Raw genomic sequence first — 23,191 nt, 5'->3', positions numbered from 1 at the left:
TTTTTCCTCCTTCCCAAAGCCAGAAGCTGGGTTGATTTTCATTCTCTGCATCGCTAAAAGAACAGAATCCTGATGGACATGTTGCTTACATCATGGTGGTTTAACTTAACTTCTATCTAATTAGCTTTTGAGCTTTTAAACACTTTTTGTAGTATTTCCAGAGAAATGATAATGCAGATCATTCATGGGCAGATTCTGCTGGCATGAGCAGTCTTTGCAGACTCCAGATCCCCTTTAAAGCTGGAACCAGCAGAGAGCTGCATCGTCTCTTGGTATTACATGTCTCTGAGCATGCCTGTCCTAAGAAAGTGTGTTCTGGTGGAAGGGTCTCCAGCCTTGTGGAGACAATTGGTAAAATCTGTAAGGTGCCTGACAAGCTATCTGGAGGCTGTAGTCCAAATAGATTAAGTGGCATTCCCAGCCTCTGCTGTTATGTGGGCAGTGACCATGAGAAAGGTAGCTTTTGACCAGCCATGATGTGTGCCCATCATGTGTCTGTGGTGTAGAGGACTTCAGAGGCCACCACCTGCACACACAGACCCACAGCTGAGCAGGGAACTCCAGGGTCTCCTGGGAAGCTGACCAGAGAACCATTCCTCAGCACTACCACTTTATGAGTTCCTAGAGTGGGGCTGTGCCATTCTGGGCCACAAGAAGCCTTCAGTAGGTGGCCCTGAGTGTCAGTTTGGTCACCTCTCCTCCACCTGGGAAGGCTCTGGCAGCAACCTTTAGGACAAGGGTTTAGGACTTGCTAAGAGCTGGTGGTGGCCTTGCTGACCTCTTCACTATATGTTTTACAAACTACAGCTCCTCTGATCCCACAGCCTCCCAGCTGAATAAGGCATGGGTGAGGCTTCTCACAGTTTATACCCTGGCGTTGGAGATCATGGCTTCTGGAGCTTTCACTCAGATGAACATGGAACTGGCCATTCCTCTGCAGGCTGATTGTGCAGCTGTTTCCAAACAGCGAGTGCAGCTACTTTGAGTTTTGGGAAGAAAAGGTGAAGAGTGAGTTGTAGTAAGGTGCACACCAAGCAGATTATTGGCAAACATAATTAAAAATATATGTGCAATTTCTCTTTGTTCCCCTTGTCTTAACCATCCTCTGCATTACCTCTGGCATTTTTAGACAGTAGATAATGTGGCTGAGAGGACTCTTGGGCACAGGCAGCTCTTAGAGCAGCAGTGATTTATCTCAGACCGTTTTGAGGTAGCAGAATTTACCTCTAGCTACAGCCACCCCTCCATGTCTGCCCTCCATCATTTGCATAAGTAATTGGCAGCTTGTTAATGGCTCATTAGGAATGCTGAAAACCGTGGGATTAAAACACACTCAGTGGAGCAGAGATGAGGGGTGTGGGGGGGAAAAGGCCGCTGTCCCTGTTTGCAAATTACACTGCTTGATTCAACGTGATTCAGAATTACAGGTCATAAAGCAACTAGATTGTTAAATGAAGTAAGGAAAAACAATGTCAATGGCAGGTTTTATTTTTAGACTCATGTTTAAACACAGTATGTGCATCTAGGGGGAACAAACAGTCCCTTGCCAAACAGTCCTACTGACAGCAGGAAGCTCTCACCCCTTTCTTGGTTTCACATTAACCCTGCCTGGTCAGTGTTTCCTGCTCCTGAACAAGTCCATCTGGCTCTTTACATCACCTCATGGCAGGGACATTTGGTTCCTTTTCCCATGTTCTCTCTGGGTAAATCCAATCTCCTTGCCTCTAGCAGCAGGCAACAGCATGTCCCTTTCCTTGGGTAAGACTGGGACACCCAGCAGAGCTCCACACAAGTAGGAGAAACAGCTCCAGGTTGCTTTGTGCATTCTGTAAATCTCAGAAATGCCTAGAGAACTGTTGTGAGATGTCTTTGGTTGTTGGCATGCAGGGAGGCAGGCAGGCAGCCTTTTGCTGTGCCACTGTCAGAGCCTGCAGTGGAGGAGATGGTTGGTGTAACTACTGAGAACTGTGAGAGGATCACATCCAGAGAGTGGAGTGTGGTGAGGACACAGTCAAGTAAGTTGAAAAGTTTGATGGAAGCTTTTTGTTGTTTGCTGGCTGTTTAATCTCACGTTCAGCACTGACTATGACAGCAGTGACTGCAGAGGCATGAGAGGTGAAGGCAAGGACAGGGCTTTTGGTGGCTTTTGAATCACTTAGAAGAGGCTCAGCCCGTGGGCTGATGCAGCCCTAACACACGATGCCTTTCCATCAGGAGAACACCTTGGGGATTTTTGGAGGCCACGGTAATTCTGGCAATGGTGCAGTCTTAGATATAGCTAGGAGCTTTCTTCCTGGATAAGCTGAAAGGAAATTACAGATAAAGCACTTGGGAATCACATCCAGTCATAATTTGAAGTTAAATTCAGCAACCTCTGATCTAAACTTGGGTACTTAAGAGCCTACTAAGGTGACAATTGAAACTATGAAGTGGGGACAGCTAAGGTTCAGCAAAGCTCTGCTCTGTCTGGCATGTCAGAGTTAATCCCTCTGCTTTGTAAAAGGTGTCCAGGAATCTGTCAGGACTCACAGCAGCAAAATACTGGCACATCTGAAAAATTTCTCAGTGCAGCTGGATCCAGGCTGAAGGCAAGGAAGGAGTGTCTCCTCCTGGATCCCCAGCCAGGAGCATGTGCTGCTCTTTGCATCACCCTGAGAAGTCATCTCCTTGTACCCCAACCTGAACTGACAAAACATTGACTCACAAAGGCACCATCTACAGCAGTTTTGTTTGTTGTTCTCCAAGAGCTCAGCTTAGCCAAACAGAGCAGCATTTCCTCCTTCTTGTTTTCATTGCTTTTATTTATTTTTTTTTGCCCTTACATCCTCCCAGATGACCCTGAGAGCCACCTGTGGCTCTTATTCATACAAGGCTGTCCAGAGCTGCTGAATTAACACCACATCCTGCCTTCAGCAGCAATCAGTGTGTCCTGATGGGGACTTACAGCTGGCTGCTGGGGGAAGGCTCAGAGCTGGATCACCCAGCTCCTAGTGCTGAGCTCTGAAGGACATATGATTTGCTGTGGTCCAGCCTGGGATGGCATCCAGGCTTGCAATGAAAGAAGATCCCAGATCTCCCCTACCTACAGCAGCAGGAACAGAGATGGCAATCAGAGAATGTGTGTCTTATCACTAGGTTGAATGGATTAAGGGTTGAGTGGAATTTCCTGGAGAGCAATATTGCCAAGGTCTCCACTACTGCTACGTGATTCTGTACAAACTCAAATGTCTCCGCTTCCCGCACAAAAATGGGAAGTTCAAATAATGCTGCACAGTACAAAGACATCTACAGTGGTTGTTGTGATCTTCCCAAGGCAGGAGCAGAGCCTCCATCAAGTGTGCCAGAGGCAGGAGGCAAGGTGTCAAATGACCTTGGAAAGCAAATGTCAAGTGACCAAGGAAAACAAAAGCACTGGGTTTTTGTTTTTGTTGGTAGTGGTTTTTCTGGTGCGTTTTGGGTTTTTTTTGGGTTTGTTTGGTTTGATTTTTATTTCAGCGTTGCAATGGAAACTGCACAAAAAGAAAAATAAGACACAGGCTAAGAGTGTGCTGGAGACCAAATCCCATTCTCAGCTGAGGTCCATGGAGCTGCATTCCAGCTGTGGGTGTAGAAAAGATGGCTCAGTAGATCCCCTTTGAATCTGCTTTGGGCTACAGACCTGGTGCTGGCATGTGAGCTGGGAAGGGGAAAAACAATGCTTCCCACCAAAAGTTGCCTTTAATGTGCAGTATCTCTATTCCCAACAGCCCTAAATTTGCATGAGGTTTTTCCAGCCCTACTCAGGTTTTGTTTTCCAGGTTATCTCTGCTGGTGGCCCAAACTGTGGATTTATTGCACAGTCTTTGCTGAACACTGCTGCTCCACTACTTGCTGCTGTACTGTCAGACTCACAGGGGGATAACATGTCATCTTTTCCTTTCCTAATCAGCTGAATGTCATTCAGAAAGCTGGGACAAGGAGAACTTTTCCCCCAGACACCAGCTTTCCTTGGTAGCAGACAAACCTCAAGCCTTATAATACTACTTGTACATAGCACTTATATAGCTTTACATCCTCAAAGTGCTGTACTAGCATTAAGTAATTATCTCTCTCCCTAATGGCCATTAATGCTGGCCTTTCATGAACCTCCCCCAGCTCCTCGAGGTTCATATCTAATCCAGCAATAAGCTGCTCAGAGGGAGTGGCTGGCTATCTTGCAAGTCCATGGGCTTGGATGTGTAATGAGGCTTCAGAGCAGGGGCCAGGTGCCCTGGAGTATCAGAAACACAGGGCTGTGGATCAGGCCATGCCCTTGGGAGCACCCACTACACAGGGCTGGAATTGAGTAGGTGATACTGCTATCTTGAAATGGAGAGGGAGAAAACTTTGGCTGCTCGGAGGATGTGCACTGATTGCTCTATTTATTACCAGGATAGCATTGTGGACAGAAAGAGCTGAGCAGTGGGAATAACATGTCAGTGTGGGCATGGGGTGTTGATCTAGGGAGAGAAAGTTAGCTAAAAATGTCAAACAAAGCTAGACAGCCATGGCAATGGGATAAAGAGGCCAGTCTGCAGGTCTGTGAAGCATTAAAATAACAAGGCAAAAGGGCAAGCTTGGCAGCATCATAGGATTTAAAGAGAGGAGCAGAAGAGGATTTACTTGTCTTATTTGCTTGCAAGCAGAGCCCTCTTCCAAGCTATGGAGTGTCTCCAGGGGAGATGTTGTAATGCCAGTCTTTCAGGACATTTTACCCTTGGGGAAGGTGAGCCTACCCATTAGCAGGGCTCTCCCATCCCTAGCTCCCAAGAGAAATGGAGAAGATGGTGTGGGAAGATGACATGGCTGCATTAGAGGAGTCTCAGAAGTAGCATGCTCTTAACAAAACCAGTCCTGCACGGTCACTTATTTCTGAAACCTGCTAGACCCAGCTCTAAGCAAGCAGAGGCTGAAATAAACTTTCACCTTCTCCCTAAAGGCATAATAATTATTTCCAAAGCCAAGGATATGCCTTCTAGGCTGGCATTGCAAAAGAGGAAAACAGCACCCTGTTTTTCAGCCTGATTTAATAGCATCATTTTGCTTCTATGCTTCTGGCAATGGCTGGTCCTGTAAAACAAGCATGTAGCTGTGGGAATCACGTGCCAGTCTGCAGTGGCAGAACCCAGCTCACAATCACTACACATTATGCAAAGGATTTCTGTCACCCTGGACACACTCTGCTTCCTGTGGCATCGCTAGCACAATCCCTCTGTGCTCAGCTCTAAATCATTTTGCTACATCACCAAATAACAGGGTATGGCTGACTGCAGACCAAGAGGACTTGGTGCTCACTTACTGCACAGCTTCAGAGCAGGACCTTTCCCTGCCTTCCTGCATCTGTTTTCTCATCTGTGAAATGGGAATTTTAATCCTAATCAGTTTGCAAGGGAAGCAGTAAGGGATAGTCAAAGGCAATCCTTTAAAGTGTAATAGTCAGCCTTATGTGCTAGGTTAGACATTGGAGTGGGTTTATGGTGGAGTTTAATTGATGCCTGTTCTGCTTATGGCTGGTAAGTGCAAGGCTTAATCTTTGCTCTCAAAAATGTGGCACTCTGTTTGAGATGCAAAGGATGCTTCTGCAAGGAACACCTTCTCATCTTTGAGCACATCTGGGCTGTGTTTTGGGATCCACAAATTTCTGGACATTGCTTGTTTGAATTTTCTTCCCCAAATTGATTTGATTATTAATTCTTACCAGATTAATTTGTAGTAAAAGCTGTGTCTCACATGGCTGGGAGGAATGCTTTGGCTGTTCCTGAACTTCAACCTATGAGCTAAGCCAGGGTTGTGTCACATCCTTGGGACAGCTCTTGACTGTGTATGTCATTTTGCTGGCAGATCTTCACCAGGGTGTGTTTAGAGGAGACCAAAGACCTTGACTTTATTTTAGCTTATTAGAACTGAGATGGCATTACTGGCTTCCCTGCTCTGCTTTCAGGGCCAGATCCTCGAGTGGTGTAAATCAGGACCCTCCCATTGGAGCAGTGCTGCTGTGATGCTGTCTGTGTAAGCTGAGGGCCTGGCTCACACCTTCTGAACTGCTCTAAGAGCTGTGCAAAAGGGAGTTAACTGTGCTCAGTGCAATGTACTACCTGTAATCGCAAATGATCCTGCAAGACTCGAGATATTGCACATGTAGAGAGCTTTTCAACAAGTAATCATTTTGAGATTGCTGGAAAACTGAAGAGTTAGTGCTACTTAAAGGAGAATAAAATAAGCATTAGCACAAAACAGTTTTTGCAACAATCAAGTTTGATGCATGTCCTGTTCTGCTTATAACATTTCCTTAGAGCCCTTTTCAAGAAGGGGAAAGTAACTTGTAAAAGCTGGGAATGTAGGGAAGAGCTAAATTTGCAGCCAGGGTTTTGAAGGAACAAACAAAGACAAGCATATTTCCATTTCCACTACAGTGGAACATTCTTGGGAGTTCAGAGCAGCAAGCTGAGAACACGCCAGCCAAGCCACCCCTGAACAGAAGGTGTGGAGCTGCAAAGAGCTTTTTATGTTCAAGGATCTGCACTTAGGAAAGAAAGATCTCCCCATGACTTTTAAAAATCCTCTTTTTTGAGGGAGGGTCTGTTTCAGAGTAAGGGAAAGGGCTGGTCTGCAGCCATTTGAGTACAACACTGCAAACCTGAGTCTAAATTCTGTCAAACCCCAGAGAAATCTGAACCCCTTCATGCAGAAAGCCAGCTGAGCACCCTACCCCTTTCACACCCTATTCCAACACACCCTATTCCTCCCTCTTGCTTCCAAGCACTGCAATGTCCCTGTGCTGACCCTTCCCCACACTAGTTCTGCTTTAATCAGTCAAAGAAACCTGTGGAAAAACTGGCAGCTCAGAGGAGAGCTTTTGTTTGTAAAAGAAATGTTTCCATCCGAGCGAGCGTAACAATCTCATTACTTGGAATAGGCACACATATGCTGGAACCCTGGATAGCAGATACCTTCTCCCCTCATCCTTCATAGGACCAGAAAGATTTGTGCCTGTTTGATTCGGCTGCAGTGCTACAAAGTTATTAGCACTGCTTTTTTGGTGTCCCTAATGAGACAAGCAGTCTTCCAAGCAGCTCCACAAAAGCACTTTTCTTATCACCGCTAAAGCCTCAGACACTTCACCCTCAGCAGAAACAAGTGTGGAGACTTGCAGCCCTGCTGCTTCCAGCACTGGCTGGTCATAGCAATTAGCTGTTTCCCCACAGAAGGAGCTCCTTGTGCAGAAGGATAGAACAGAAAAAAAACTTGTGCTGCTCAGAGAAACTTGTTTAGGAATCTCTAGTGAATCCAAAGGTAAATCCATCTGCTTTGGAACTGTTTGCATGTATCCTGCAAGCCTCCTGTGCCCCTGCTGGATTCATGTGCCTTACAGAAGAGCTGACTTACCTGAGGAAGTCTTTCCAAGCCTTTCCCTGGCTTGGCATACCCCAATTTTAGACACCCAGTTCCAAACTCTCCAAGGGGCTGCCTTTCCCTCCTCCATTAAGTGATGGGCATATCCCTGCCTGTAAGAGCCTGTTCTTTACCAACAGACCAATTTTGGCAGTGTGGTCCTGCAGTCATTTACATATTGAATGCATTCTGAAAATGTCTGTAGCACAGTTTTCTGAGCACAAAACCCTTCATGCAATTAGGTGATGCACAGATGCCTGTGAATGGCATAGAGAACCTTTCTGAAGAGGAACAGCCATCATGCTGTATTTCTGGTAGGTGCCTCAGAGTATTGAGGCCCTGAAATGTTTTGCTGACCACTCTTGCTCTGTGTCCAGGTTCAGCAGACTGTAGGGCTGGACTATGTTCTTGGCATTTTGCATTTGATTGCCTTACCAGCCCATTTTGGGCAGAGAGGATGCAATTTATCTTGATACATTTCACTCCCTATGCCTCACATTAACCAGGTGGGATTGGTGGGAAAACCCATGAGTGGTGGGGGAGGCAGGAGCCAGCCCAGCTTTTTGGAACAGCTCCTTGTTGCTGTAGTTGCCAGGGAGGCCCTGAGATTGTGCTCATCATATCAGAGCTGACTTGACGTGGGGTGCTCAGGTGCTGGAACAGGCTCCACAGAGAAGTACTGACAGCTCTGAGCCTGGCAGAGCTCAGGGAGTGTTTGGACAGTGCTCTCAGGCACAGGGTGTGATTATTGGGGTGTCCTGCATAGGGCCAGGAGCTTGACTCAATGATCTAACTGTGTGACCCCTTCCTCAGGACTGTCACCACTCAGATTTCTCTGTGCCTTTGTCCTCACCCAGGTTGGAGGACACACCATGCTGCCTATCCGCTGGATGCCTCCGGAGAGCATCATGTACAGGAAATTCACAACAGAGAGTGACGTCTGGAGCTTCGGGGTGATCCTCTGGGAGATTTTCACATATGGGAAGCAGCCCTGGTTCCAGCTCTCAAACACAGAGGTACAACAATGTTGAGACACCTCAGTTGAAAACTGTATTTTTTGCCATCTCTCCTTTCCAGGTTGTTTCCAAAGAAATTCGTACATGGATGGTCCCCTCCTTGCTACCCCCATGGTGAAGCCATAGGATAAATGTCATTATCTCAGTTTAAGAGCTGGGAAAACTGAGGCCTGCAGGAATCAAAGAGCTCTGCCAAAGCCATGTACTGGCTAATCCTCAGCCCCTTGCTGCTAAGTTCCTGACGTATCTGTCACATCTCATAAACTCTCGGGGTGCTGCCAGAACTGGGGATACCCAAATTACTGCTGGGATCTAAGTCATGCCTTGAATTTCCCCTGGTTTCTCCTTTCGTAGCTAAAGCTCTTACTGCAGGCTCCAGTTTGTGAGAAATTGATTTAAGCCTGATGTACTGCATGTGGCACATTTCCTTGGAGATTTTGCCATTGGGGTATCTATAATATGGCTTGCCCCAGTTCACTGAGGGTGGAACTCATGGAGCTTGTTTGCCTTTCTAATTTCTTTGACTAGCAACAGTTGCAGCCCACCAGGACAGGGCTGCACTGTAAAAATGTTGAGGGAAGGCTGGCTGGGATTAGCAGGGTGTCACTGCTGAGGTTTGAGGCACATCAGCAGAAATGCATTGGAAGGTTTTTGCTTGGAATAGCAGGAGGTATTATAGAAGAGGAAAAAGATGCATTGACATAGCAGTGTGTGGGAACCTTGAACATTTTTATCCTACTGTGTATCTAATGGATTTCAGAAATTTCACCTTTTGTAATGAAAAATGTGCATTTTCTGCTTTCTGGATAGAGATCCCTTAATTAAGTGAGTTGCAGAGATGGCAAATCCAAGGTGTAGCTTTACAGCTCTAATACTTGCCCATTCGTGTGCTCAATGGGGCCTGACTGTATATCCCAAAGTAGCACACGCAAACATTTTAGAGGCACAAACAATGGAATCGACAGCGACAGAAGTTATTTGTCACGCTATTTAATGAGCTGCTCTTGCATTTCCCTGCGAGAGTAAATACAAACACATACAAATGGGCACGTGGAGCTTGAACATGGGCAATAGGCACGCTGGAGTGTGACAGCTCAGCTTTGCCCAGGCATTCTGCCTCAGTTTCCTTTGCAGGGTAGTAGAGCTGGAAATAGCCACTCTTAATCTTGAGGGTGCATTGGTTTGCCACCATCCCTGGGATAAAATATCATCCTTCCCTCACCTGTTGGTGTATCCACTTCTTTCTGCCTGCTGACCACCGTATCCTGGTGGGAGGGAGCCAGGATAGCTCTCATTTTTCAGTTTGTGGAGGGATGGGCAGAACCTATGTGGCTGCAGACCTCCACCAGCTCCTGGATGGTGTGGCATGAGAGCAAGTCCCTGGAGCAGCCCAGATGCAGTGCCAGAGCCCCATGGAGAGGCAGAGCCCATGGAGGGACAGGTCAGTGAGCCTGTGCCAAGCTCCTGGCTGCCAGGACTGGATCAGGAGCAAGCACCAGGATGGCCTAGCATCTCCCCTGATGGGTGTTGGTGTTGGCAAGGCTGGGATGCCCAGTCCCTCCTGTGCCACCTGCATGTCCTCATACCCCCACAGCATTTTCAGCAGGTTTTTCCAAGTCTGGGAGAAACCCACTGTGAGCAGAGGAATGAGGCAGGGCACCACTCAGCCAGCCCATTAACTTCTCTCTACACCTTTTCTTTTCCCTGGAGAGAAAGAGCCCAGCACAGAGCTCCTGTGCATGTCCAGGATGTCTTGACAGGAGCCATAACTCACCTCCTTCCCAAAGAGAGCAGCCAGCAGCTCTGCAGCAATTCAGGCTTCTCTTCATGATGTGTCTTGCTCTCCTCACTTTCAGTGGGTCCTAATCTCTCCCCTCTGTATTTGTATGCAAACAGCACAGTGATAAGGATCCCCTGAGCTTCGTGGTAAGACCATTACTATTCATAAATGATAAACTCCAAACCCCTCTTGCTGGGTGGCTTCCCTCAACACAGTGCTTGGGACTGGTGTTTATCTGCAGAGCGTGGCAGGCCGCTCGCACGCTGCAATGCTGGGACTCATCAACCCCAAACAAGGAGGCCAGGCAGTAATAGCAGCTCTCTGGAAACTCATATTTCCCTTTCCTTTTCATTCATTCTTCCAGTAAACAATACATGAGAGGACCCTTAGGGGAGTCCTTTCCAATGTCATCCCTCCAAAGAGACTTTACTGTTATCCAGGACCTCACATTTTTCTCATTAGCAGCACCAATCTGACCCAAAACAGAGTGATAGCATTGTAGATTTTTTTTCTCTTTCACAGATGTGATTTGACATGAAATTTCATTCTTTTAGTTGCTTTTCTATGTCAGAAAGAGGAAGAAAGAGGAGAACTATGTAGAGATAGATGCTCTGAACTCTTCCTTATAAACCTCTCCTGGGCTTTGCAATGGAAAGGACTCTTGGTTTTCAGACAAGAAAAATATAATTTCAGCTGTGCAAAATATTACTGTACTTTGGGGATTTTAAGACTTTTTTTCCTTCTTCATTTACCAGGAAAAACTGACATCATAAATTAAAACCTATTTCATTTGCTTGTGACCTCCTCTTTGGAGGGTGCATTGAGGTAGGTAGATGTCAAATGGGGAAGGTTTTTGTGATCTGAAAAAGTGCAGCTGGAGACAAACTTCTCGTGGTAAAATTATCATTAGCAACAAGCAGGTGAGCACTGAGGATGTGCAGATCTGAGATTTGGCTTCTCAGTGCTACCATTAGCTACCTGGTGCCACATCAGCCAAGCAGTATCAGGGACAGGGCATCCTCCATAAACAGCCCAGCTGGTGTTCAGTGGTTTTTTTTCTTTCTTTCTTTTAGGTCATTGAGTGCATTACCCAAGGCCGAGTTTTGGAAAGGCCCCGAGTCTGCCCCAAGGAGGTTTACGACATCATGTTGGGCTGCTGGCAGAGGGAACCTCAGCAACGGCTCAACATCAAGGAGATCTACAAGATCCTCCATGCTCTGGGCAAGGCCACACCAATCTACCTGGACATCCTTGGCTAGCAGTGGCCACTTGTTGGAAGTCCCTGCTCCTTCCTCCCGTCCTTCCTTCCCTCTCCTCCTCCCAAACCTTTTCCCCCTCAGCTCCCAAGCAAACATCTTCATATAAACTCAAGTGCCTGCTACACATACAACACTGAAAACAAAAAAAAAAAGCAAAACAAAAAGCAAACCAACAAAAATCCCACAGAACAACAACCTGTAAGGCAGTTTGGCTTATATATATTTATAGATATCTCTCTCTATATAACTTCCACACCAATACAGAAAGAAGCTGCTGTTACAGACAATTGTGAGACTATATATATTAAAAAAAAAAAAAAAAAGAAACAAAAAAGGGAGAAAAAGTACTTAAAAATATATATGAAATATTAAATATAAAATGAACTAAAAAAAAAAAAAGGGAAAGAAAGGAGAAGGTATCTTTCCCCCGAGCAATCAAGCAGTGAAATGTAACCCTGCTGTGAGAATGGTTCGGCCGCTGGGCAGGGCTCTAGACTGGCTATGGCAGTGATGCCATCCTGGGTAGGAGCCCCAGGAAGAAAGTCTTGCCCTGGTTGTATGATATGCACTGAATGTGTGAAATCAGTCCTCCCTTTTTGTCCCTGCCTCCCTCCCTCCTTGCCAGCCCGCAGGTGATGGGCACAAAGCCAGGGCAGTGCCCCTGGATGAACTCTCTTTTACCACTCCCTTCCCTCCCTTCCTCTCAGACCCTCATCCCTTTCTGCCTTCCTGCCTTTTTCCTCCCTCCAACATTTCAGGACAATTTTTCTAATTTGCTGATTCTTAAATGTATAGACTCAAGGCTTTCGAACACACAGTCAAAGGATTGTGGCACCTACGGGTAAAACACACCCCGGGGAGCAGCCGCCCTCCCGCAGGCCGCAGGCTCCTGCCCCGGCCCTCCCCTGCCCCGAACCGGCCGCTCCAGGCCTGGGACAGCAGCGGCACCAAAGGGGCTGTGCCTGGGAGCCGAGGGGGGGTCCTGGGGACCCGGTCCCGAATCATCCCCAACCCATTCCAGTGTGTGAGACAGGAGTGCTGCTCGCCCAGGGCACTTTGGGAGGAACAACCCCGCTCCTTGCCGCCCTCATGGCTGTTGGTGGCCGTGGGGTTGTTCCCCTGCCCTCAGCTGTCTGTACCAGGGCCAAACTGGCCCCCGGTGTAAACTTTTAGTGAGCAGGGTTGGATCCTTGCTCCCTTGCATGGGGGAAACGCTACAGGGTGCAGACAGCTGGGAACGTGCCTGCAACCCTGCTGGGCATGTCTGTGGGGTCAGCACATCCCAGCGCTCTTCCCCCACATCCTCTCCCCTTCCCCATTCCTGCCCCATGCCTCAGCCCAAGCCTCAGGCACAAGCCAGCGGGGGACAGGGAGGGGGCCCAGGCTTGTGAGATGGCTGGGAACCTACCAACACCTGCCCGCAGCTCCCTTGCCATTCTCCTCACGTCCCCATCCCCTGAAAGGATTGATGCATCTGCCTTTGAGCTGTTGTGAAATGCAGAGGCTGAAGAATAGCTCCACAGGCAGCCCCGGGAGGAGGGGGGAAGGAGGGGAAGGTGCCTTCAGGAGCAGACGGCTCAGCGGATGGCCGCAGCGGCCAGCCTTGCATCTCAATGAGGGGAAGGGCCTGACAGGCAGCAACAGGGGGTGCTGGGGACAGGGAGGGAGAGCCAGCAGCATCCTCACTGTGGCCGATCTTCCCGGAGCGGAAAATAATCCTGACCTGGGGAAACACTCAGTCAGATGCTGAATCCTGCCTGTCCGGACCGGGCCGAGAATACAAAACCTTTCTGGGCCTTTCTTTCATATGGATAATGGAGGATGAGGGGGAACCTCAGCTTGGCAGCTGCTCTCAGGAGGCAGGGAACGGGCGGCACAGGCATTGTCAAGGCAATTTTGAGAAGGCAACAACTGCCAGCACAAAAATAGCCTGCTCAGATATGGCACTTGTGGAAGGCAATGCAAATGGGGGAAGAGGGAACAGAGAAGGGATCTTGGCTCCTTCTCCATGGCCAGAGTAATATTCATGTCCAGGATGCAGGGGGAGATAGGTGGCTGGTTATGGCGTGCACTGAAAGGGAAGATCTTGCATCCTCTCCCCGTCCCCCATGTCTCCTGACAGTCAATATCTCTCACACATGGCACTGGCATGACCTGTCTGATGGTTTCAGACAGAGGCAGGGGACACTGCTAAAGGAGGATTGTGGTGGCAGCAGCAGCTGTGGGTTTATTCTGTGCCTGTGTAATGAGCAGTGCGAGCCTGGGGTGGGAGATGATGGGTGGCAGTAGCCACGTGGGAGTAGGGACACAACTTTCCTCTGGCTGCTAGAGAGATCTGTGCTAGTGGGACAGACTCGTGCTGGGGGACCTGCACAGACTGCACAGACTGCCACTGAACAGGCACCAGGTGCTCACAGCACCACCAGTGACAGCATGGTCATGGACAATGGTGTGGGCCAGCACCAGGAGTTCACACACAGGACCTCTGTTCCATGCTGCCTCTGCATAGCAGGATCTTGCTCTTTTGGGAGAGGATATCCTGCCTACTTAGGTCCAATTATGATAGCGGAAAAGACTGGTTAAAAGATTGCTGGCCCCAGCCTGGCTCCCTTTTTGTGCAGGATGCTTTGGCTGAAAGGATTGGAGATTCAGCACAGGAAGAGAACAAACAGTGGCTATTAATTGTCCAGCATCTCCAGAAGAAAACCCTTTCTGGGGCAGCCTGTCCCTTACCCCAAGTGGCTTCTTGCTCATGTGGCTTCCAGGCTCTGTGCCAGGTTGTGCAAGGCCACAATTTTGCCCACTCCTCTCTCTCTCTCTCTCTCTCTCTCTCATTCTCTCTCTCTCTCATTCCCGTGCTCTCATTTCTTTTTTGGCCAACATCATGGGCTTTTACACTATGAAGTCACCTACAGACACTGGTTCCCAGCTGATGAGATTCTCTTTTCACAGCTGCACAACAGCACCAACTCCCTTCCTCAATTCTTTCCTCCTTCCCCTCCTCCCCAGCACCACACCCTGTCCCTTTCACCACCTCTTTGTACTGTCACAATGAGGTGAGCTCAGGAACCGAGTGTGACACCGAGCCTCGCTGCATGTTTAGGATTAGGTGGCCTGTGAGGAGAGTTTATGGTTTCCACAGAAGATGGCAAGTGGCTGAGACCAATGCTCAGGCTCTGGCTGCTTTGCTCTTAGCCCCACCAGTGACTGCCTTGGAGAAAGGTCCTTTTGTCAGAGTTAATTGTGAACTGTTGCTCGGAAGAGCTGGATAAGCTGCAGTTCTGTGCTGTGACATCTGCTCTGTTATTGCTCTGGTCCCCTTGGCCTGTTGTTGGATGGAGGTTTGTTGGGAGCGAGGAGAAGATTGCTTTGTGTTCAAATAGAAACTGCTGCACCCCTTTTTGGCATGACAGTTTTGGAGGGGAAGAGGGAAAGCAGCTGTGCTGCATTCCTGGTGAACACCCTGAGACCTCATTTCCAGAAGCACCTTTCCTGGAGCAGAAGAGAGCTTCCCATCAGCATGGACTGGTGATCTTCCCTGTAGGAAGAGGGGCTCTGCGATGGGGTTATATGTGAGGGGAAGAAAAGCAGATTTTGAGGGAAACTCTCACAGAGTATCAACATCTGAGTGTTTGGAGTCAAAGAGAAATGAGTTCGTGCTTCTTTATTTCTCAGAGAGATACTTCCCATGCCCTGCCTCTACTCAGAGCAGAGAGCTATCCCTGCTGCCTGGGAACACCGACGTGTCTCACCCAGCTCTGGGGCAAGCCAGGCCAGAGACCTTCCCACCCCCCAGCCTCTTCCATCTGCAGTTTTCTCAAGGGACTTGTGAAAGGGAGGTGGAAGGAACACCAGCCAGAGTACAGCTGAGAAGGGACCATAGTGTCTTCCTGTCCCAGCTGCATGCTGCTCCCTAAAAATTAAAATTGTTTGCACCAACTCAGTCACCCAAGGGTGTCACTGAAATGATGCTTTCTTGGAAGTGAAGGTGCTATTTTGGTGCATGGTACAGGTGGAAATTTTGTGCCAGGGCTGAAAACTGCAGGCGGTGAATGTGGCTTCAGCCTCAGGGTCTCATCAGTGACCTGGCTTGTTTTCTCCTGCCATTATTCTTCCTTCCACCCCAGTCTGACAGGTTGCAAGACAGAAGCTGAAATATAGCAAGGGGAAGAGATGCAGAGATCTGCCAGACTGAAAGTCCATCCTGTCTCCTGCAAAACTTGCCCATCTGGCCTTTTTAGGTGTCCCTCAGTGCATGGATTTTGGGGGTTGAAAAAGTCTGAACTGCTTATCCTTGGGTCTGCAGGGTGTTGAATTGCAGGTGGGTGACTCTGGGAACTGTCTGCCCAGACAAATATGAAAACTGTGGAATGCCTTTAAAGAGGCTGCTTGCTTGAGAGACAACGTTAGCTTTGAGCTGTTTGCTTGTCCCCAGGAGTGGGTGGAACAAGGTGAGAAAATATGTGGAGGAATAAAGGAGCCAAGGAAAGGCAAAGGCTGGTTTTAGAAAGCAACCAAGTATCTTGGGTTGGGAAATAAAGACAGGTTAGGGGAGTGTGGTGAAGTTTAAGTAGCACAATGGATACAAGCAAAAACAAAAGAAAATTGCAATGTACTGCAGCTCCAGGAAAAGTTAGCTATGAAGCTGGGAGAATGCTGGTTTAAAAAGAAGGCAGAAAACAATAAAATCAAGGGACTGTTTATGCAAGTGGGAAACAAATCACTAGACTTTGTGCTTTTCTGTGATTTTTTCTTCCTGTAAGAAAATGCAATTAAAAGAAGGGCTGAAATTTTATGCTGTTTCAGGGGCACAGACAGAAGTACAATACTATATGAGCTGTTTTCTTTTATGTGAAAAGATCTTATTTCCCAGAACTCAAATGTATAGGTTTCCTTAGTTCAGGATATGCGTTGAGGATTGCAGACACAGACACCACAAGCCCCCAAACCCAAAGGTAGTTTGGAACACTTGATCAGCATTCATTCAATGTGTGAAGACATTATTTTGTTCAGCATGCCATCTTAAGTTTTTAAAAAAATCTTTCTAATTTCCTTCCTCCCCAGGGAGTATCTATATCCTTTCCTGCTCTGGCCAGGAATCAGCTGAAGCACTACAGCCATGGCTTGTACCCAATGTTTTCATTAACAGCTCTAGGTGTGTTCTATGCTTGTGAGGCAGTGATGAACAAGGGGAATAAAGGAGATCCTGGCTATGACACCACTCTGTGGTGGTTCCTCTGATAGCTGGAAGGCTCTGGATATCAACAGGGCTCCTCTGCTATGAGACTCACATAGAGTTGCACAGGAGTATCTGGGTGCAACCCATAAGTTTTGTTCTCCATTCATGCTCAGTGGCTTTCTGATGGATGGTGGGCTCATAGAGCTTTGGCATAAAGGTGGCATCTCCAAATGAGTACCGAACATAGAAGAAGAGAAAATTCCCCTCTCAGCTCTGATTTTCAGGAGTGGATAAACTTGCTTAACACTAAGCTACCTTCTCTACTGCACCATAGTATCTCTTACTTCAGTACCTGTTTAATGTTTACAAAGCTGCTAAATCCTAAAAATTCTTTTCCCTTTGCTGCTGTCCTTGAAAGTAGAGATATTGAGTTTCAAGCCTGGAGAAAGTAGGTGTTTTCAAAACATCTGTTCTGGCTGGCAGTGTCATAAATGACACAGGCAGAGACGTCAGTCGCTGCTCTGGGAGGAATGGAGGAGCATTCCATCTCTCCTGTGCCTCTTTTTCCTTTCCAATGCAACACTGAGACATGAAACTGCTCCCTGAGAGTTGAGTCCTATTGCTTGCAATTTTGAAAAACTGAACTGCGGAAAGAGATAAGAGGCTGAAGACAAGGAAGGACAAAATATTCCAGCTTTCCCCAACAGTTGAGTAAGCTGGTCAGTTTTGTGTTGGTGGCTTGGGTTTCTCATGGACCCAATCTGACAGCTCTTTTCAAACTAAAGGAATGACCATTTGTTCCTCCTCCCTTCTGCTATTCCCACAATTTCAGCATCTCTGCAAGGAGAAAAGAGGCATCACAAATCTAACCATCTCTTCCCCACACTGTCAGGAGTCCTCCACAGGAACTGCTCTCCCTCCCAGCACAAGTGACTGATCCCACTGCTGAAAACTGGAACACTTGTTCTGAGGAGGAGTTTAAACTGCTGAACTACTTGCTGCTTAGGACAAGGTCCCAGCAGGGAAGGGCTGAAATACCTCTAAAGAAAATCTCATAGCTCTGGGAGGTCCAAATGTCTTCTTGCATGCTTTGTCTTGCTCTCTGCTGGCTTTCAGCCTCTCCAGTCTTTGCTGCTTGGTACTCAGATAACTGAGTTTCTGCATTCCCTCCCTTTACTGAGCGTGAAGGACTGGTGAAGCTGTTTGATTTCAATGTGGTAGGTGAGATCAGATTTCTCCCTCCATGCCCTCTTCTTTTTCTCCCTGTGCAGCTCCTGTCCTTGCAGTTCTCAGGACTTGACTAGGAGAGTTTTTAAATGAAGTGAAAGTCTTAATGTGAGGTGAATCCCAAGACCACAAACAGTTTGGACTTCAAACAGTGAGAAAATTGGCGCCGGATGATTCCGCACACAAAGCAGAAAACTTTCATTTCCTGCAGGCAGGATGGAATTGACTGTTATATTAAGACTTCAGAAGGAGCACTGCCCCGGAGTAATTTCACTGCTGTCAGGCAGTGTTGACATCTAGATTAACCTCTGTGCAGTGAATTTTACAGCAAAGCTCATTGTAATGCATGTGGGGTATCTCCTGTAAATCCCAGCTGAAGCCCACAGTGTCCCACCCTTCTGCACAGGAGAAAGGGTCGGGGAACAGCCGCTATCATTTTTGACCCCAGCAAAGTGTGACTCCAACCTCATCCAGGCCAGTTCTGCTGAAACTGATTATCTGCTGTGCTAAAGTGACAATAGCTCCAGCCTATATTTTTTCCTTCTAATTCCCCTAAGAGTTTACATCACAAGGCTGAAATTTTTGCCAGTGACAAACAGCTTCCTTCGTGTATCCAGCCAGCAGTACAGTCCTAATTAAAAGTTAGTTAACTACTGGCAATTAGCTGCTTGCACTGATTAACTCCAAGACATACAATCCCCAAACACAAAGCTCTGATCAGATGTGATCTAAATGGCAAAAAAACTCCCAGCTGATGTGAGATGGTGGCATCCAGTCCTGCTCACCAGCACACAGGCACACGATGAACGCTGCCCACCACACCAAAACTGCATGAATTAAAGCAATTCACACAGTTAACTCAGTGCAAACCAGAGGACATTGCAAAAGAAGCCCCTTGGCTCTGGAAATGAATGCTCTTGCTGATAAGTTGAAAGCATAGGCCTGACCTCAAGTCCTTCTGTCTTCTGCTGTAAGGAGAGATTGAGCAGTGGGATTTCCCAGGCAGGACCACAACAGCTTCTTCACTTCTGTGCTGGCAGAGACAATCCTTTCTGTGGTTCTTAAGATGCATCTCTGAGATTCACTTTGTGAAAAAAAACCAAACCAAACCACTAGCATATAAGAAAAATATAGACGAGGAAGGAGAAATTTCTTTCTGTTTTTTTCACATCTGCTTATTCATACACTTATTTTCCTACTCTAGACAATAGACATTGCAGTCATCTGCAGGAGATTCTAGACAAGAGAAAAGCTATCAGGTGCTGAAGAGATCAACCACTAGCCCTAAGGGCAAAATCCCAATAGTACTTCTAGAAATCTCTTTCAGAGCCTGTCCCTCCTCTCACCCACAGCTCTTCATACTAGGCTTACCATTATATTTGCCAAAGGTTTTGTATCTTCAGTTTCCCCTCATCTTCAGAAGGAATTGTGACATTTCTGTAATTCGACCCATCAGGAAGATTCCTTCAAACTAACATTTATTACCCCCAATCAGAATACAGCTGAAAAGGCTACCAAGGTTATAGAAAAGGTCAAGCTCTTGCTTTGGACTGGAATTTGCTTTGGAAGGAATTTGATGGACCAATTTAACCACCACAGCACATCAAAACCTGGTGGCTTCATTTAAAAAGTAATCAGTATTGTATTTCGCTTTAGACATCCGTGCATTAGTGTTCTGCAAATATGATTTCCTCTTTGTTTGCATTATTGATGCCATAAAATGTCAGACACATTAAAGTAAAAAGAAAGAGGCCAACCTTTGGGGTTTGGAATGATTCTGGCTGAATTGCAGTTGGGTTACTTTCCTTTTTATTTCCCATGGCAGCGATGCACTGTTACTCATTCTGCTATTGTTTTACAAAGAGTTCTCTGTAAGTGTATTTATTCAGCCAACCATATTTCAGGAAACACATAACCCTGATATTATTTGCTGTATGTGGCAGCATGTGTGAATGTGTGCTGGGGAGAGGAGGGGAGGTGGAGCTTTTTACAAGAGCCCTCCCATGTCTGGTGGTGTGTTGGCTTTGTGCAGTGCTGCATGAATCTCTCCTGTTCAGGTGCCTGGTTTGATTTAACCTCAAGAACTGACTTTTGTAATCAGGATTTGAGGTCTTCTGGTTTAGCACTGCCCAGAATCTGTCATCTGCTCTCACCATTCAGCAGCCATCTGCTATCCACAGAGGTTCCTAGATGTCTATGCCACAGAGATTACACAGTAATTGAGTCTCAGGCATGCGATAGAGGAGTTTTAGCTCATTCTGATCCTGGACCAACAGCAAGTTTGCTGATTTAACTTGGTTCCCACCCAAGGTTCACTGACTACAGTTCCCAAGACAAATTCTCTTAGCTGCTCTGTGCTTTTTCTCACAGACCATTACAAGTACAGGCCTTGGCGGCTGTAGCTCTCTGCCCCACCTCTCTATAATGAATGTGGATCCATTTTTCAGCATTCCTGAGAATTTTTTGAAGGATACTCTCCCTCCTAAAATATAAGAAATTCTCAAGTATTCTGTCTTCTTTGAAGTAAAAGTGAAGAAATAAGGTGGAAATATCTCCCCTATGTAGAGATTTTTATCAGTGATAAAATTTCAACTTTTTCTCCCAATGACAGCAGGACTTGGGTGCAGGGGGAGAAGAATACAGTGGAGCAGTGTAAGGAAGGAACTCAGCTAGGACCTGGACTGCAAAGTCATCTGTTCACTTACTAAGCCCTTGCCAGCTTCATACAGGAAGAAATCCCCAGCTTTTCTTGAGCTTCAGACTCCTGCCCAGCTCTCTTGTTCATACTCCAGTTTTTCCAGACTTTCAGATGACCTTCAGATCTCCTTATCTCCACAGATCCTTCCCAGGGCTATCCAAACAGCCCAAAGAAGTGATGACAGGGGCTGAATGGGTGTGTAATTCAGTGTCTTCCTCTCCCTTTTTCATCAGGGGCAGAGATAGTGAAAGTGACAGAACAGGAAAATTATTTTCCCCAACAGCAGTGATCCAGTCTCTTTTTAAACTCCGATATTTAAGATGCCATACAGCAGTACCTATAAATATGCTTTGAAATGTTGAATGAGCACAGAGTATATTTGATTTTGTTTTTATGCCTATAATTTCTCTCACCAAGAATTCAGCTGTTACTCAGCTCCCAGCAGGTTGTTCTGATTGCTGGAGAGATGGTTTGGATTGATTCCGGCTGTGACCTGTTCCAGTCCAGCCTCATTCCTGTGTAGCTAGATTGAAACAATAGAAATCAGCAAGAGACTGAATTGTTGTTCCTGTGTAACTGAACTTTCTTGTGCAACTCCAGGCTAAATGTAGAAGGAGTTGATGACCCACAACTTTGAAGTCAGTAAAGGCTGTAGATAGTGAGAGGCACTGAACAGATGTTAGGAACAGAACAGCAGGAGAAAGAGAAATGCTACAAGACAAAAAAAAATAAACAACCCAACAAAACAACAAACATTACATCAGAAACGACAGTGGTTGTTTCATAATGTAAGAAAATCCACTGCTGTACATGAGAAAAGACACAGAATATTCACCCTGGTAACCAGGAACATTGGCCACCAGGACAAGAACAGCCCTATATCCTACAAACCTCCTCTCACTTTTAATTTCCTTTTGCTCCTTCTCCTGCTAATACAGAACAAATTCTGACTTATAGCCTTCCTGGAAACCGAAATTAAGAGGCAGATTTGGGAGAGGATGACAGAGAGCAGATTCTGCTGGAGGATACAACAGCTTTATAGCCCAGCACCTTTCAGTAGCAAGTGCCTGGTGTGCTCTGTCTTTTATTTATTTTTGTTTGTTTGTTTGTTTTTTATTACAACCCCTAATTGATGCAAGTAGTTTTGACAAAGAGCCTAAAACTGTTCAGTCCCCAATCTGTGGGTAGAACGGAGATGTCAGCGGACGGACAGGATCAGCACCGCGGACAGCGGCACCGCCCGCGCAGGACCCGGCCCGGCGCTCCCGCCGCTGCTGGAGGAGGAACCGCCTTTGATAAAGGAACCCCACTCTTGAAGGAATTGTGCCCACACTGCCCAGGGAACTGCTGGATCACCCTTCGTTCGTTTCTCCCATGTTTTTTCCTAGTGTGAAATCGTTATCTTGTTTTCAAGTGATGAAGGAGGGAAGGTTTTGAACGCAAACCAATAATTCCGGGGCAAGAGAGAGCCATTTTTTCCTTCAGAGTTAAACTCTCTGCCCCACGTTTTCCTGCACTGGTGATCCACCTATGAAGGCTCCATTTCTAATTTGGATTGTGAAAGGTTCTTATCTTCTCATCCATTGAGACAGTTTGACAAATGGAGAGATATTACACTGGTAGCCCTTTAGAAACAGAATCCTTATTTTATTGGAAACATCATGTGATTCAGATTTCAGCCATCAATTATGTTTACTGTTGGTAAAGGGTAAACAGACAAATCTTTTGGAAAATTGCAAGTAAGGGACATATAAATGACACTGTGGCCACTGAAAGTTATTTCCCCCCCCAAAAAAATTAAAAAAAATGAAGCCATGTTATTGCATAGTGTAGGGTTGTCAGAATCATAGAATCACAGAATCATAGAATCATAGAATCATAGAATGGTTTGGGTTGGAAGAGACCTTAAAAATTACCCAGTTTTAGCTCCCCTACCATGGGCAGGGACATTTTCCATCTGACCAGGTTGCACAGAGCCCTGCCCATCCCAGCCTTGAAGAGTCAGACAAAGATGAAGAGCCATGCAGGCACCAACAGGCAGGGCCCCAAATGGAGAAGCAGTCTTACCTCACAGAGGGAAGAAGACAAGTGTCTCAGCATTCATCTTGCTCAGGCTGCATATTTGGGATTTCATCCCACAGGTATTCCTGGATCATACTAAGGAAGCTATACCCTCAAATTAGGGTTGAACGTCTCCTGGACCTATTCATCATGGTGAGAAGCTGTTGGGCAGGGGTATGCAGGCTCATTACATGACTGAAAAATTTAGAGTGAAGAAGAAGAGCCAGAAAAGCAGGCCAGAAAGATGGGCTATTCTCCCCACTCAACATATGCTGCTTTCTAGAAGCAGTTTCCTCTGTGTGCCACTTCCCACACACTCCCCAGCTGTGACTGGAAGTTACTACAATGGGACATGTGGATGGACACTCGGAGACAGAGAGGTCTGGGAAGTGCCTGAGACACAAGACTTCAAAACTTGTAAGTAGCAATACTGAAAATGAGGGATTAAGGTCAGACTGCTGATGCTCAGGGATGTCTGGAAGTCAGACAGGATGGGCTTGCAGGAGATGGCAAAGATAATTTAATGAGGGGCTTAGAGAACAAATGATGCTAAGAGGAGGG

General features: G+C 46.8%; 1 protein-coding gene and 2 long non-coding RNA genes across 7 annotated transcripts in view; 1 reads left to right on the top strand and 2 right to left on the bottom strand.

Annotated features, from left to right (window-relative positions):
* The window catches only part of NTRK3 (neurotrophic receptor tyrosine kinase 3), a 204,480-nt gene extending 192,616 nt beyond the window's left edge, over positions 1-11,864 (top strand). For all 4 annotated transcript variants that reach the window (XM_086848325.1, XM_086848323.1, XM_086848327.1 and 1 more), the window contains 2 exons: positions 8,268-8,426; positions 11,280-11,864. In XM_086848325.1, the coding sequence (XP_086704451.1) occupies positions 8,268-8,426; positions 11,280-11,465 (345 nt within the window). In that variant the 3' untranslated portion in view covers positions 11,466-11,864. The remainder of the gene's footprint in view (positions 1-8,267; positions 8,427-11,279) is intronic.
* Positions 1-23,191, bottom strand: part of LOC111934035 (uncharacterized) — an 82,814-nt gene that overhangs the window by 21,622 nt on the left and 38,001 nt on the right. The window lies entirely within an intron of this gene.
* LOC147650674 (uncharacterized) lies at positions 1,471-13,051 on the bottom strand. The gene is made up of 3 exons (XR_015275593.1): positions 12,874-13,051; positions 10,201-10,302; positions 1,471-2,302 (listed from the first exon to the last, which is right to left on the bottom strand). It is a non-coding gene; the product is annotated as an uncharacterized LOC147650674 (long non-coding RNA).

The sequence above is a fragment of the Cyanistes caeruleus genome, chromosome 13 (assembly GCF_971803275.1).
Source record: "Cyanistes caeruleus chromosome 13, bCyaCae1.hap1.1, whole genome shotgun sequence".
Lineage (NCBI taxonomy): Eukaryota > Metazoa > Chordata > Aves > Passeriformes > Paridae > Cyanistes > Cyanistes caeruleus.
This window is presented reverse-complemented; position numbering and strand designations above follow the sequence as displayed.